Here is a 13890-nt window from a genome sequence, read left to right as displayed (position 1 = left end):
TATCTGTTCGGTCATTCTAGGGGAACTTGAGTCTTTTCGAAATTACTAGGGCATCCTTGTCCATTTCCCGAAAACCTTAGGTCTTATTTCCTTTCCGAAAATTTTAGCTGACCTTTTTTTGGCACCCGAAACGACATTTTTATCAATCCGAAAACACTAGGCCTTAAATTTCCCCTATCACGAAAGCTCGAGGTGAAAATTCCCTTCAGAAAATTGTAGGGGATTAAGGGCCTTCCGAACAGATAATTTACCTAAACGTTCCGTTGGGTGCCCCTGATATGGCACGGGTAAGGTAATACCGGCAATGTACAGTGAACACTGGGCAATGTATAATAACATGCCTGCGCGCAAGCTTAACTTGTCAAGCAACAATGTTGTTAGCCAAGATTGTTTGTTGCGCCTTTCTACTTTCACGACGCGCAACGCATTTTTATGTTACAAAAATGTAGAAGCGATGTCTGCCTTCTGCAAAATAAAAACTTGTCATGTATGGAGGAATATTTATCAGCAGCAATTTAAGCGTACTCAGAAGTTTGTACTGCTTTGTAAACCCTAGCTTATAAGAGCTATATAGTAAGCCTGGAACTTTGTGGTCTTGTTCCCTTGCATGATAGCCGTGGAGGCGCCTGAGTCGCGCCACCAGCTACTTGTTACAACTTAAGGAGGCCGCGCGATTTTTTCACTTAAGTTAAGACCAACAGATTCGGAAGTACGTTTTACCTTGCATCCGTTCAAGTGGCCAAGAAGAAAATGTCGAAGGTTCGAACTGATCGCCAACTCATTTTAACCACCATTCAACAAATCTCGTTGATCTTTTGTAGAACATTTTATTCAAACAGTTACACTCTCGTATCTCCCATTGATTTTTATCACACATTACATAGAAAAATTTCCACATCGAAATTTTGTTTTCATCACAGAATATGAAAAAAGGTAGCATTTTTAAGGATTTTAAAACTTATTTACAATTGGAAAGATGTGTAGTATTTCTCCAATAAGTTAATTAAAAACGTGGCTATTGCTGTTGTCATCTAAACGTTTATAAAATAACTTAATTTCCCTTCTATATAAATAAAACACCAAAAGACCATCAAAACCAATTTTCCTTCAGTTAACAATATTTGTACACTAAGTCTTGAAAAAAACTTGGAACAGAGTTAATTGAGATATTAACCAGTAATTCCTGTAAATTGTGGATTTACAATGCAACCTATGCGGAAAGCATAATTTTGAGATAATTTTTGTTTTATTTCACTTATATATTACTAATCTTTCCATAAATCAAAAGCACTGTAGAATCGCAAAACAGATAAGGTTGCAAACCAAAAGGGGAATAGTTTTCAGACGGGAACATCAGGCATCAACAAAGTTTGGCAAAAACAAGACAATTTTCAACCAAATTAACATCCAACACCATTGATAACCCAGCGATGGTTACCAAGACGTCTGCGCGTGCGCGTCACACTCGCATCAATCAAGGAGGCATGGTGTTTATCCCTGGCATCCTCATCTACTTTCTTTTTAGTCAGTCTCAAAAGGCCAATGTTACGTGCTGTGGCATTCAGGGATTCTTGTAGCCCCTGCCCTCCCTTGACAATTTCACGAGCTTCTGGAAGCTGGTTGCCAGGGTGACGTTGGTGGATCTGTACAGCTGGCCGATCCAGGCGCTCACGTGTGGTGAGATCAGAATAAGCAACTGGGCCCTGTCAAATACATAAAAAAATATGGTTAAGCTACACCTGTACAATGTTTTGACCCAGAAATGCATAATTTGTACCTCTGATTTGGGTGGTACAGTTGTATGCCTACGGTGTTAATGAGAAATGTAACACTGTAGGCATGCAATGTGTGCATACAACCATTAGAGGTACAAATCATTTTTAAGTAACAACTTACTGTACACTTGTAAGTTGTAAGTATAAAATAATGCTTAATCAAAGAATTTTTAAATGTGTTGTTTCCTAAAATCTCCATACTTCTCCCACAGAAGTTTTGTCATCTTTTTTAATGTATTTATTTTTTTTTGGGGGGGGGGGAGGGTGGGAGAGGGGGGTTGGACATCCCATCCTCCTGGAAATTCAATTTTTTTATACTTTATTTAAAAACTTTGCCTTTTGAGTGGAGACTAGGTGGAGGGGAGGGAGGTATGAAGATGCTGTAGAAGTGCATAAATTATTTACACTTGTGCAACAGGAGCAGTTACATGTAGCAGTAAAATGGTACGTACCAGTGTATAACCGAGAGCCATCTCTGTTGCATCATACCAGCGTTTGCTACGGTGAATAGCCATGCGGGTTTCACCAGATCCCACCAAAAGATGTTGCTGCGAGGAAAACAAACAGTGCTGCTTAGTACTTATTGGACACAAAAAGTTCAAACAGACAGAAGATTGCATAAAGCTGTTGCCAGACAAAATTCCTAGGTATGCAAAGTTCAGGTTCAGTTAAACTCAGAGGGTGAACTGTGAAATGCAGTAAGAAGTTAAACAACCATCACAGTTCCTTAATTGCAAGCCCCCCTAGAAGCGCACAGACTCATGTTGGACAGCAACCTTGATGGAAGCTGAGCAAGCTGATCAAACATGAAATTCCCCAATGACAAAGGATAATTTTGACTCCAAACCAACTCACCTTCATGGTGACTGTTTCAGCAACTTTCTGTGTCAGTCCATCATTCACAGATTGATGTGCTGCCTTCTGTAGCTTAACTGTCTGCTCAATGGCTTCAGCAACTTCCTTGCGCAGGTTAGTGGACCTCTGTCTGGCTTCTTCTGCGGTTGAAATCACCCTGGCGCATTCAGGCGTGTAAGGACCTAGGGGCTCAACAGGTGGAGTGGCAGGTTTCTCCATCTGTCCTTCCTTGATGCCGGCACCACGCACTGAAGACACTGCATGGCAGATAAGGTCCAACACCCTTGACCTCTCTTGTAAACAGGAGGTCAGCCTTTTTCTTGCTCCATCAAGCACTTGAAGCTGCTTTTGGACAGATCGCAGCTGCGCTTCTAAAATCCTCTTCAACTTTAACAGATGCTGACGCTCAGCAGCGAGGAGGTCATCTGCACCATCAGGGTCCTTGGAACAAAAAAATGCTAATTAGACCACCATGATCACAGGATCCTTTTCACCACTTTTCACTGGCCAAAATTTCCCTTCACTGTGACAGAGTTTAATAATTTATGAATATAACGTTTATTGGCTATGAGGCTCCGCCCAAAGATTTGACCTCTTACTATTTCAAACACCAAACATTTTCTAAAATGGCACCCTTTCACACAAAACAAAAAATTGTACCAGAACAACATTGCCTCATTGTTAAATTATCATTGCAGAAGGACTATTCACAGCAGCTTCTTGTATTATTTCCATCAAAGTTTTTGCTAGTATACCCTTTCTTGTACTTGGATTCAAGCCTGGATTTACACTGTAGATTTTTTTAATGCACCATTCAACCACCTCCTGTACGTGATCCCATGGAAACTCCCTTACAAAAACTACAGTGTATAGTATGCTGCCCGCCAAATATTTAACTTGTTTTTGTCTGAAAATGGGTTTTAAAAAATCAGATTATTTAACCAAATGTTTTAGTCTTATGGGCTTCAAACATACCTGACAAAGAAACAAGTATTGAAAAATTATATATTTTTGGCCAAAAATACAGCTGGTTCACCGTTGGAAGAAATGACTGACACAACCCTACCAAATACTGGGAGGGCTCTCCCCCCACCCCTCTTGGGGAATTCAAAATTACCCACATTAGCCTGAGATTTTTATAGGCATTTTCAGGAGGTTCAACAGTTATATCCCCTGAAGAAATATACTCAGGATCGTATTCCAATGTACACTGTAGAGAAGGGTAGCACTCAAATTATACAGATATACATGTATCTTTAGTGCATGTATATTGTTTATTGCATTTAATGAATCAACTGTTTACGCCAATCTTTTTTGTCACAATTAATTATTTTCAGAGGAAAAACTTCTGAGGATGACTTAAAGTTAATTACTTTTGCCTTGAAAGGGAATTATGTCGCCTCAGGTGGACTATAATAAATAACTAATTTTCATATCAATATACCCCAAGCGGAGATAAGAACAAACAATGATTTACCACTTGTGTGCTATTGTCTCAATGTTTTGCATGGTTACGCGATCCTAGGCATAATATCAATGCTTTAAATTCTTGTTATTTTAGAGTCACCTTTCTCCCCCATATCACCCTCCCCCCAAGATGATCATTAACTAGGACATTTTTTTCTGATAACGAGCAAAAAAGTATCAGGCGCATTTGTCTTGTCAGGAAATATGTTTTACATGATTGAAAATACTGTAATTAAAATATGGAAAAGTTTAATTTTTTACATTGTTCAACCTTGTCGAAGGCATCTATTATCAACAGACTGTAAAATAAACTGTTCTTTCCAAATGAGGAATGAAATGACACCTTAATGCCATCTCCTTTTTCATTCACTCGCTCGCGGTTAATCATAAGCGTAAACTTTTTCAAACAGGAGAAATCGGAAAAGAAAGAAACAGGAATTATTAAAGATTTTAAACAATTTCACTTTGGGCACATTTCTATACAGTTTTAATTAAGTGCTTCACATTCCTAAGTATCTTAAAACGAAAGGTTTTAGACTGTTCAAATACGACATGTGAAAACAAGTGCTACATAAGAAGAACGTAAAATATTTAGACCGATCGCGTTACCTTTTCTCGAGGAGGCCTTGTCTGTCGCTGCATCGTAGATCTTGTATTTAAGATGATATCCTTTCGTATATGTTCCAAAGTTCTTTCTAAATCTCCCTTTCCTCTCAAGAGGGATTTAATCTCTTCGTTTGTGTCCAAAAGACTTTCTCTAAGTTTCACTAAAACGGCCCTCGTCGCCCGACAATAAGCGTGGATTCTCGCATTACTCTGTTGAATACTTGTATCCCTTAACGATGGCAGCGGATCCAGTTGTTGCCCAAGCTCGCATGCTTTGTCGCTACGGTTCAAAACTGTCTGAGTAAGCCTAATGTTTCGTATACTAGCATTCTTCCAGGCATCAGAGCCTATAGTAGCTCTGGTAACTTCCATTTCTTCGACAAATCTTACGCCGCCGTCTGTCTCGGCTTTCTGTTGTGCAAAACGCACAAAATGCCTCGGCTCGTCACCATGGCAGCTAATTAGCCTCGATCTCGCATTAATTAACCCGGATCTGCGTGACTACTTGACTGCGTGACTTTTGACGTTTTTTGAAAAGACAGAAGCAAGTAACTAGAGAATCGCAAATAATGGAAAGAAACAAAACATAGGGTGGCTTACAAGACGATTTATCAATTATAAACAGTCACTTTCCTGACGCAATTTATTTGCTGTTAAAACTGTGTTGCGTGATATGGTATGTGTCACTGTCGTGACAGGATAATCATCATAGTCTGGAGTTGGGGATTACATTACTTAAGTATAATTGCAATTTCTGGGTAAATGCTGCGTCATTATCGGCTATTCTTTGTGTTTTTCATTGCCACTTCCCTTAAAGCCACAGAATTTACAGGAGCGAAGACAACTCTGCCTTCGAATAATTCATTCCACTGTTTTTGTCCTTGAAATCATGTGACTTCCTTATCCGACAGCCTTTTGTTTGATAAGCGTCATTTCAGCCAATTAACTTATTACCATATAAATTAGCAGAGTAACACAATACATCGAAAGCACACTAGGATTACTCGGTAAATAATTCCTTGGCGAAGCAGCGGCCTTTACATTTAAAATTATAATGTTTAAGGCTTAGTCTTAGCGATCAAGAAGTTCAAGAATGACAGATGTTCAGCTCCAACGTGATAGCTCAGGACGTCTGCCGTAGTGAGTACAAAAGAAGTGATCGAATGGAGGCCATTGAGCCAAAACGCTCACATTCTGAAATCTTTTTGTTTACAGTTTGTCGCACTGGGCAGCAAAGGAACCCGCGAAGCACAGATTTATGGCAGGCAACACAGATCACTGGACAAAGATGAAACATAAGGTATGGTCTAAGCAACAAACGTTCAAAAATTATACACGTCTGAGTGAAGAGTGAAGTCAGGTAATTAACACTGCCGCTAGACGGTTGTTAGGCAGTTAGTTGGTTTCCAAGCATGATTTAATGGCGGGCTGTAGGCCTTGTTCGTAGGGAGAATTTAGACGATTTCGGCATTTGTCGAAAATAGCACGTGTAAATTAATATCATGGCTACAAATCCTTTTGCTTTAGACTACAGAAGCAGCTTGTTAGTTAGAACTAATTTCAAGCGTTTTTGTTGACAGTGTTGAACTGAAAAAGGTCGGTTCCTTTGACCTTCCTTCCACTTTCAGGTCGATCGTATGTGTGGCTACCACATTTTTCACAAATAAATACAGAAACCCCGGAAATGTAGCCACAGAACATCGAAAGAAACCGGTGTAGAATTATATTTTCCCCTCAACCGCTGTTCGTCTTCGGTTATCACTGCATTTTGCGCCGAATTAGCCTTAGCGGATCGATTATAACTGGGCCATGTCTAAAGTCATGTTGTTTCCGGCCTTAGTTCGACAGCAACCTACAATTTTTGCTCTGGGATGGACTCTCTCTTCGTCTTTCATGCCTTATCAGTGTATCTTCAACATAGATCAGTAGATATGATGTCGAAAAAAAAAAATGGGAAATCAAATATCTTCTTCCACTCGGCAGACGTGCGGTAGGAACAGTTCTTGGCCCAATATCAGTATCCTGATCAGTATAGTCAGTGGAGAACTTAATATATTTCCCGACTTTTTATGGGAAACGAGCTTATCACGTTCGGTAAACAAACAAGCGGGTGGCACGACCACTATGTATTCAGTTCTCAGTTTTTCTTTTGTCGAAGGCCCGTGACAGTTTGGAGTTTAAGTAAATGTATAATAAATGCTGAGAACATTCCTTGAGCACAGAATGAGAATTCCTTTAACAGGTATCCACAGTGTGCTTTTCGTATCATTACTGGAACATGTGCTTAAAGATTACAGTTTTAAAAGACAAGAGGGGCGTCTAAGGCGGGCAGTCGAGTTTGTCCTTTTTATCCGTTTACTATCTCGCAGTATCTCAGCGCTATGTCTACGTTAAATTTGAACCACCCACCATACGTTGTTCAGCCCACTAGCAGATTCTCACTTTGCTGGCGACTTCTCCATAACTTACAAGCTAGGCCGCTGTTTTACACTTCACGCACACGCAAAAATAGAGACGATACCGACACATCAACTAGGACTTGCAATAACTTTTATTCAACTCTTTTTACGCACGCACTTTCAAAACCAAGGGTGGTAAACTGCAAGTGTAAAAGTTTTATTGAATTGGTCCCAGTTGATCTGTCACTGGTAATTCGTTTATGGCGTTTATCCGCAATTCACATACAGGAACACTTCATCCAGTTGAACTGATCAGCAAGAGTGAATTGTTTTAAGTAATCTCAGTTTTTCGTTAGAATCGTGAAACAAGGGAACGACTTATCAAACCACCTTTTTAACGAAGGACATGATATGAATAAGTTGAAAAAGCATATGTACATGCTAGTATTTTACCGGTATTTTTGTACTAATTTATGAACATCCAAGTCTTAACATTGTACATGAACTTTTCACAGTATCTATTTCTTCTTTTTTTGTTGTAAGTTTTCACTAAGGGAACCTTTAAAAAAGGGATAACCTCAAAGTTCTCCTTTTCAAGTTGATTTGAATTTGCATAAAGTATTATTATTATTATTATTATTATTATTATTATTATTATTATTATTCTCATCATCATCGTCTAATGATACGCATCATCTTTTAGCTCCAATATCAACAAGCATATTCTTTTCAATAGTACTATTTAGGAGAATAAGACATTTCATCTTCGCTAATCATTTTCTTTATTCCAATAGGTTGCCATGTTTTCAATTCGAGACACAACGGGGCAAGTGAAGAGTTTTCATGGAGATCGAATGCGGCATGAACAACATCCTGGTAATCCGAATTCTTCCTTGAACAGGCATCATTTCATTTCTCAGTTAATTAGTCTTGAATTCTGAGTATATAGGTCAACGATAGTGGACTTCTTTGAAATGTTTATCCTTAATACATTTTGAGATTGGATGCTTACTTGAAACCGATTAGCAGTGCATGGAAATGTATTTCAACTAGAGACCTTGTAGTTGTCGACACTAAAATCGAGGTCTGTGTTAATGTCATAAACTCCCGCAGCCTTCGATTCTGTTGATGATGATGATGATGATGATGATGATGATAGCAGCCGGCTGAAAGTAACGATGAAATTTTTTTTAGTTAATTTACCTCAGAAGTAATCACCCTCTTGAAAGTCGATAGGTTCAGTCCCGAAAGAACATGTCGACGCCGTCGAAAGTCGCGTTAGAATTTGGCGATTATGACAAATCCAGCAAGTTTGACTGCTCGAAAGTAAACACAAAATTTGATAGTATAACCATCCTCAATTAACAACCAAAAATTGATGACTGTTAAGTCCGTGTTTCTTTCTGTTTCAGATAAAAAATCAGAAGACAAACTCCTCAAGTTCCGGCATGAAATTGATGGTACATTGACACGGATTGGCGGACCAAATTTCAGCGATATTCTTGTCAAAGAGCTTCACGGTAATTTACCGGGCGACTATCACAGACCCCGCCCACTGCCACCCAAACTGCTGAGAACAACGGTGAATGCCAGGGCTAGAGAGGGCTACATGTATTGGTACATGGAAAAACCACCAGCTAAAAGTAAGTTTTACTTAATTTGCACTTACTTAGTATGTGATTGTAGTGGAAGTAGCTCTACAATTTGGACAAGCTGTTCAAGAAGAAAGATACTCGCTTCCAAGATGTGAGTTTAATATTCGACTCGTTGCTGAATGATACTTTGATGATGTTCAACGAGTGGAGCGATCGCCCACGGAGTTGCTGGTAGCAGTTTAGCTGCCAATATTGAGGGTCACAACTCCCTACTCCAAAAACTATGGGGAGACTGCAGGGTACATGGTATGAGTAAGGGGGTATGGGATCATTTGGGTATACCTTGTTCCGAATGGTTTTCTTTGTTCTCGCTCCTCAAACAGAATTGAGCCGCAAAGTGGCGTCAACGAGCTGTGGAGATTATTCTCTCGCTGCTCTTGAGGCTCGTTGTCACCACTTAAAGAACCTAATTTGAAAATTTTGTTTGTCGAAAAAAGAAGAAAGGAAACCTCTCGGACCAAACTAACAGTTTGGCAGGCACACGGCCGCTCCCCGCGAACAATAAAGAAAAGCCTCGGGTGTTTAAGGTAGTCAATTCAGTCCAAGGTCTAACTGGCACATTCGGGAATATTTTGATGTTTTTCTTCCGAGTAGAAAACAGTATTGTAAAGTGCGAAAACACACCAATACATGTTTGTATTGGATATTTTTGAAAAAATCCCCTAATACATGTTCTGGTTATATCAGTTTTTTTTACACATGAAAGCAATATATACAGCGATACTGCATGTACATGAAACAGTCTAATTTGAGACATTTGTTGCAGCCACTAATTAAATTTCTGGCAACTTTTTCTCATTTCAGAGGGCAAGAACACATTTGGCTCCGGTAAAACTTTTCTTGGATTGGGTAAAAGGTTTTTTCCTTGATTGATCAGCTGGCTGGTCGCGAAGATCGCTTCAGTTATATAAACATGAATATTTCAATATAATTTATCCCCAAGTAATATTTTAATTTATATTTTACGTGTAAATAGTTGTTTTTTACAGAATAAAGGCCCGGGTATACGCATGTTAAACGACATTCCACGCTATGGAAAAATAGCGCCTTTAATTTAGGATTTTGTAGTAGATGCGCAACTTTCGCAACGCTCGTCGCCACCGTGTACAATACTTTGGAAATTATCATCGTAATAAAGTTCGCGGTTAGGTACATGTAAGTGTGACAGTGATCTTTAAACACGTGATTAAATGAAAAAATCTACTTCATCGGTAAATTTCCTCGTAGAGATCGGCTACAAATTCGCGAGGATAAACTTTTGAATTTTACAATTTTTACGAAGAAATGTGTTGCCGTCGGGCCAGGTCCACTGCCCCACGCCATACATTTGTTTGTAAAAATCGAAACTGTTTTAGTTTTTATATTACCTTAAGTTTGAACAAATTGTCTACAGAAAAAAAAAGAAAAAGAAAAGAAACTTCAACATATTTAATATCTTTTTTCAGCCTTTTCCTCATTGAATTTGCCAAACCGCTCCTTTGATTTTTGTGGTGAGGCCAGTGTCTATGTTGAACGCTAATGTTCTATTTCATTTTCGGATCACTCAAGTTTTCTGGGAAACGATTCGATATCAAATCGACACGATAGTACAGCCATTCGATGAACGATAGATCTCAATTGGATTCCTAGTGTCGTCCATGTTGATGCACGTATCGTTGCATCGTGTTATCTGGGCCTTTTATTCGTTTTGTCAACGATAAGATCTAAACAACATCTTCTACAGCCTTCTACGGGGCAAATGTATTTATGATTCTTGTTCAAGTTATTAAAATGAAATGATGGAGTAACCAGCTGACATATTTAGTGCTGAAACATAAATGGAAAGAATTGCAAATAGCAAGCCCTCTTTGCTTGAGGTTACTCAGGTTTTCAGAGGACATTAGGTTATAGCTTTTACCTGACCTCAAACCAATTTCAGATCGTGCCTTTTATTCTCGCGTTAATTCGCCGTTTACGTACAGTACAATGCCACAAAAGTAGAGTAGTAGTGTATCCCACACTTGATGAATTACTTTTGCTCACTATATCTAAGTACAGGCATAACTGAATATCGCATAAAAATTAACACTAGGGAATTTAAATCGACGATCATTTCCCCCCCTGATTTGCTCGAATCCTGCGAGACTTACCGCCATCAGGATATTTCTAAAAGGTCTGAGAAGAGCAATGTTGAGGCTAGATAAAAGGGTTTATTTAACTAATCGCTGTACAGTAATGAACCCTCTTATTTTTGTATGGGGGAGGGGGAGGTTTGTCCATCCAACTATAATTCTTTTGCATGTCCCTCTCCACTCTCAATTTCCTCATCCCAACCCACCTCATGAAAAAAATGGACGGTCACCTAACAGTGTTGCAAGTGGTCCTTGCTCTTAAACGTTAATTCAATAAATATTTATTTTACAAACTGATTCAGTCGTGTCTTTTTGTTTGCCTAAAGTAGTTGACCTAAACTGAATGACTCATCGCATGAAAGGGTCCTTTTTTTTTTCGCTTGCTAAACATTTAAATTTGGTCTGTCATTTCCGTAAAAAGACGTACACTTATTTCAAATATTTTTTGATATATCAGTACACTAACCATTTTTTCACCTGAATGTGTCCTTCAGAAAGTATAGTGAATTTTAAGGGTTTGATTTATAGGACTTTGGTCGAGATTCATTTGCATTGACTGTTAACCGAGTGAAGCTTATGGGAGGAGCCTCTTAATACGCTGTTCACGCATGGTGACCCCAACAACACCAAGGTGCCACCAAAGGGGTTGCTGGGAAAAAAGGCTTGAAAGCATCAAGCGGACCTGTCTCGGCTTCTCCACATATAAAAGCGGCGCGGACTTTGCAGCCGCCGCTTTACTGACTCAGTCCAAATAAAGACGAATCTTGGTCCATTACTCGAAAGTTCCGTGAAAGGGTACTGAAAACCGGATACATTTTACGTGCACAGTCATGATGCTTACTCAACAGAGATGAAACTTTATTGATTTTGAAACTGAGCTAACGTTTAAAATCTTCATGATCTTATGGAACACATCGGCCGGCAGAGTATACCTGATAGTCATATTCCTTATTAGGCCCGGTAAACTTTCGAGACCTTCGCAAAATGGGACCCCCTGGAAACTATAAAATCTGACAAGCTTTTTCGCAGTCGTTGAAAGAACATGATGATATATAATGTTGTGGGCCTGTAAGTTACGTCTTCAAAGATACTAGCGATCGCTAAAAGAAAGTGATGAAACCTCTTTTGCAGGCCTTCTCGTAAACCTGGTGCCACTTTTGCTTGTTTGTTTGATTCTTTCCCTTTATCTTTCTTTCTTTGGCAATCTTTTCAGTACGATTTATTTCCTAATCTGGTCCTTCCTACCGCAAAATTTCTGGAGCTGGGTTTGTCCGGAAACATGATTTTTCTTACCCGTGACTTGTGTTTGTTGTTTTTGGCAGGTAACTCATTCTAAAACTATCCCAGATTTTGTAGTAGAGCCAAAAAGATCCAACAAATTCTTTGCTATACATGTATTTTTCAAGATTTATATAAATCACTGTAACAAAACTTGTAGTCTCAACTTCGGTGGTCCACTTCTTCCATATATTGGAGTTATACGCTAGTACGCTAACTTGGAGTTTTGCCGAAACTGTATCAGGGATTTCCTCCGTGTTTATTGGTGACTATTTTCCTACTGAGCACTTCTAATGTGCAACGCACAGGTTTTATAATCATATTAGCGGTTAGTGAGTAAGATCCAAAACCGGTGTGGTTGGCCTAATTCACCATGCTACAATTCTGGCTGGCCTACTGAATTCCAAGTTCCCCCTCGCTGCTCAAGTGAGTTATAAAAGCTGTAAAATCAAACAAACAGAGTAGTGGCGTAAGGCTGTGCAAGGCACTTCATTGTTATTTGGGTAATGAGAACTCAGTTCTTTTAAAAAAGTTTATAGGTCGGCTATTAAAAGACAGTTTAGACGGTGTTTAATAAAACTACGTTCTAAGTCATTTTCAATTTTGCCAACAATTATATCTAAACATTGTCTACTGCCGACGGTAACAAGCTGGAAGGCTTGCATCCCAGACTAGAAAACTATTTACCTACTTTAAACCACTTATAAACAGATTTGGAGGCCCACTGATTGTCTTAAGCCGCGGCCTAAGTTAGACTCTGTTTAAATAACTGGCCCTATAAGTTTACTTTAACAAATACGATGGGTTTTTCTTCGAGCCGTATATATATAACACCTTAGTACGTTTTTAATAATTTGATAATGTCAGAATGGTCCGAGAAACTCGTGTTTCTTAACCGTGGCTTCTAATAAAACAAAGATATTTTTGCGTGGTTACAACTCCCGAATAGTATGCGGGAAAAAAAAAAAAAGATCTTGGCAAGCGGTTACTGGAATCCAAAAACAAAATTGCGGTTAACCACGTAGCTTCAATTTGTAAAAAAAAAAAAAAAAAGCCATATATTATTTTGCATTTTAACGCTTTTTAGAACTATTGTTTCTTGATGATCTCTGAAAAATGCGAGGTTATCCCCCTAATTCCGACAGTCCTTGCCATGCAAGATCTTTCGCATAATAATAAACTACCAAAACTGAGTACTTCTTTATTAGGAGGCGCCGTCCTTAAATACATGAAACATTGTGGCAGTTGGGAAAACCACGGTTTACTTGCTGCCAGTTAACTTTGATTAGCTCAGATGGTAGAGCACTGCACCGTGATCACAGAGGGCATAGGTTTAAATCCCTTTCAAGCACGAATTTGCTCAGGCGATTTTAAGCTGCGTACGTAACTACGCTGATTAAATATTCCTTCCGCAGCTCAACTAAAATATGTGATATTTTAACCATTCATTATGAATTTAATATATCTCAAAACATATTGTCATCAAGAATATTAGTTTGGTTCAAGCGTTCAACAAACTGACATTTTACAATCTGTCTCTATTCTTAATCCAGTACTTCCTCAATATCAAGAGCTCATACAATTTTGTCAACATTACAGAATCGTAGCTAAGTGACTTGATAGCGGTTGACTGAGAAAGTTTATCGCAAGTTACGTTTGTAGGACGATTTTGAAACAATTTACAAACGTCAATAAACCTCTAAACTGCAAAGTGAGTGTCGAAAACTGTTCGACGACGTCTCTT

At 38.8% G+C, this 13890-nt stretch overlaps 2 protein-coding genes across 2 annotated transcripts; one reads left to right on the top strand and one right to left on the bottom strand.

Moving 5' to 3' along the window:
• Window positions 1-807: 807 nt before the first annotated feature.
• Window positions 808-5146, bottom strand: LOC146459884 (tektin-like protein 1). Its single transcript, XM_085088658.1, has 4 exons — window positions 4707-5146; window positions 2631-3071; window positions 2228-2323; window positions 808-1703 (listed from the first exon to the last, which is right to left on the bottom strand). Exons 1-4 carry the CDS (start codon window positions 5073-5075, stop codon window positions 1401-1403), a joined length of 1209 nt encoding a protein of 402 aa, XP_084944784.1. The 5' UTR covers window positions 5076-5146; the 3' UTR covers window positions 808-1400.
• Window positions 5147-5590: 444 nt separating this feature from the next.
• Window positions 5591-11165, top strand: LOC146459883 (uncharacterized). Its single transcript, XM_085088681.1, has 5 exons — window positions 5591-5843; window positions 5919-6003; window positions 7897-7978; window positions 8515-8745; window positions 9562-11165. Exons 1-5 carry the CDS (start codon window positions 5797-5799, stop codon window positions 9624-9626), a joined length of 510 nt encoding a protein of 169 aa, XP_084944807.1. The 5' UTR covers window positions 5591-5796; the 3' UTR covers window positions 9627-11165.
• The last annotated feature ends 2725 nt before the right edge of the window (window positions 11166-13890 follow it).

Source organism: Pavona decussata, unplaced genomic scaffold, assembly GCF_977016875.1.
Source record: "Pavona decussata unplaced genomic scaffold, jaPavDecu1.1 SCAFFOLD_215, whole genome shotgun sequence".
Classification (NCBI taxonomy): Eukaryota; Metazoa; Cnidaria; class Anthozoa; order Scleractinia; family Agariciidae; genus Pavona; species Pavona decussata.
The sequence above is the reverse complement of the archived record's forward strand: the minus strand, read 5'-3'. Positions and strand labels throughout refer to the sequence as shown.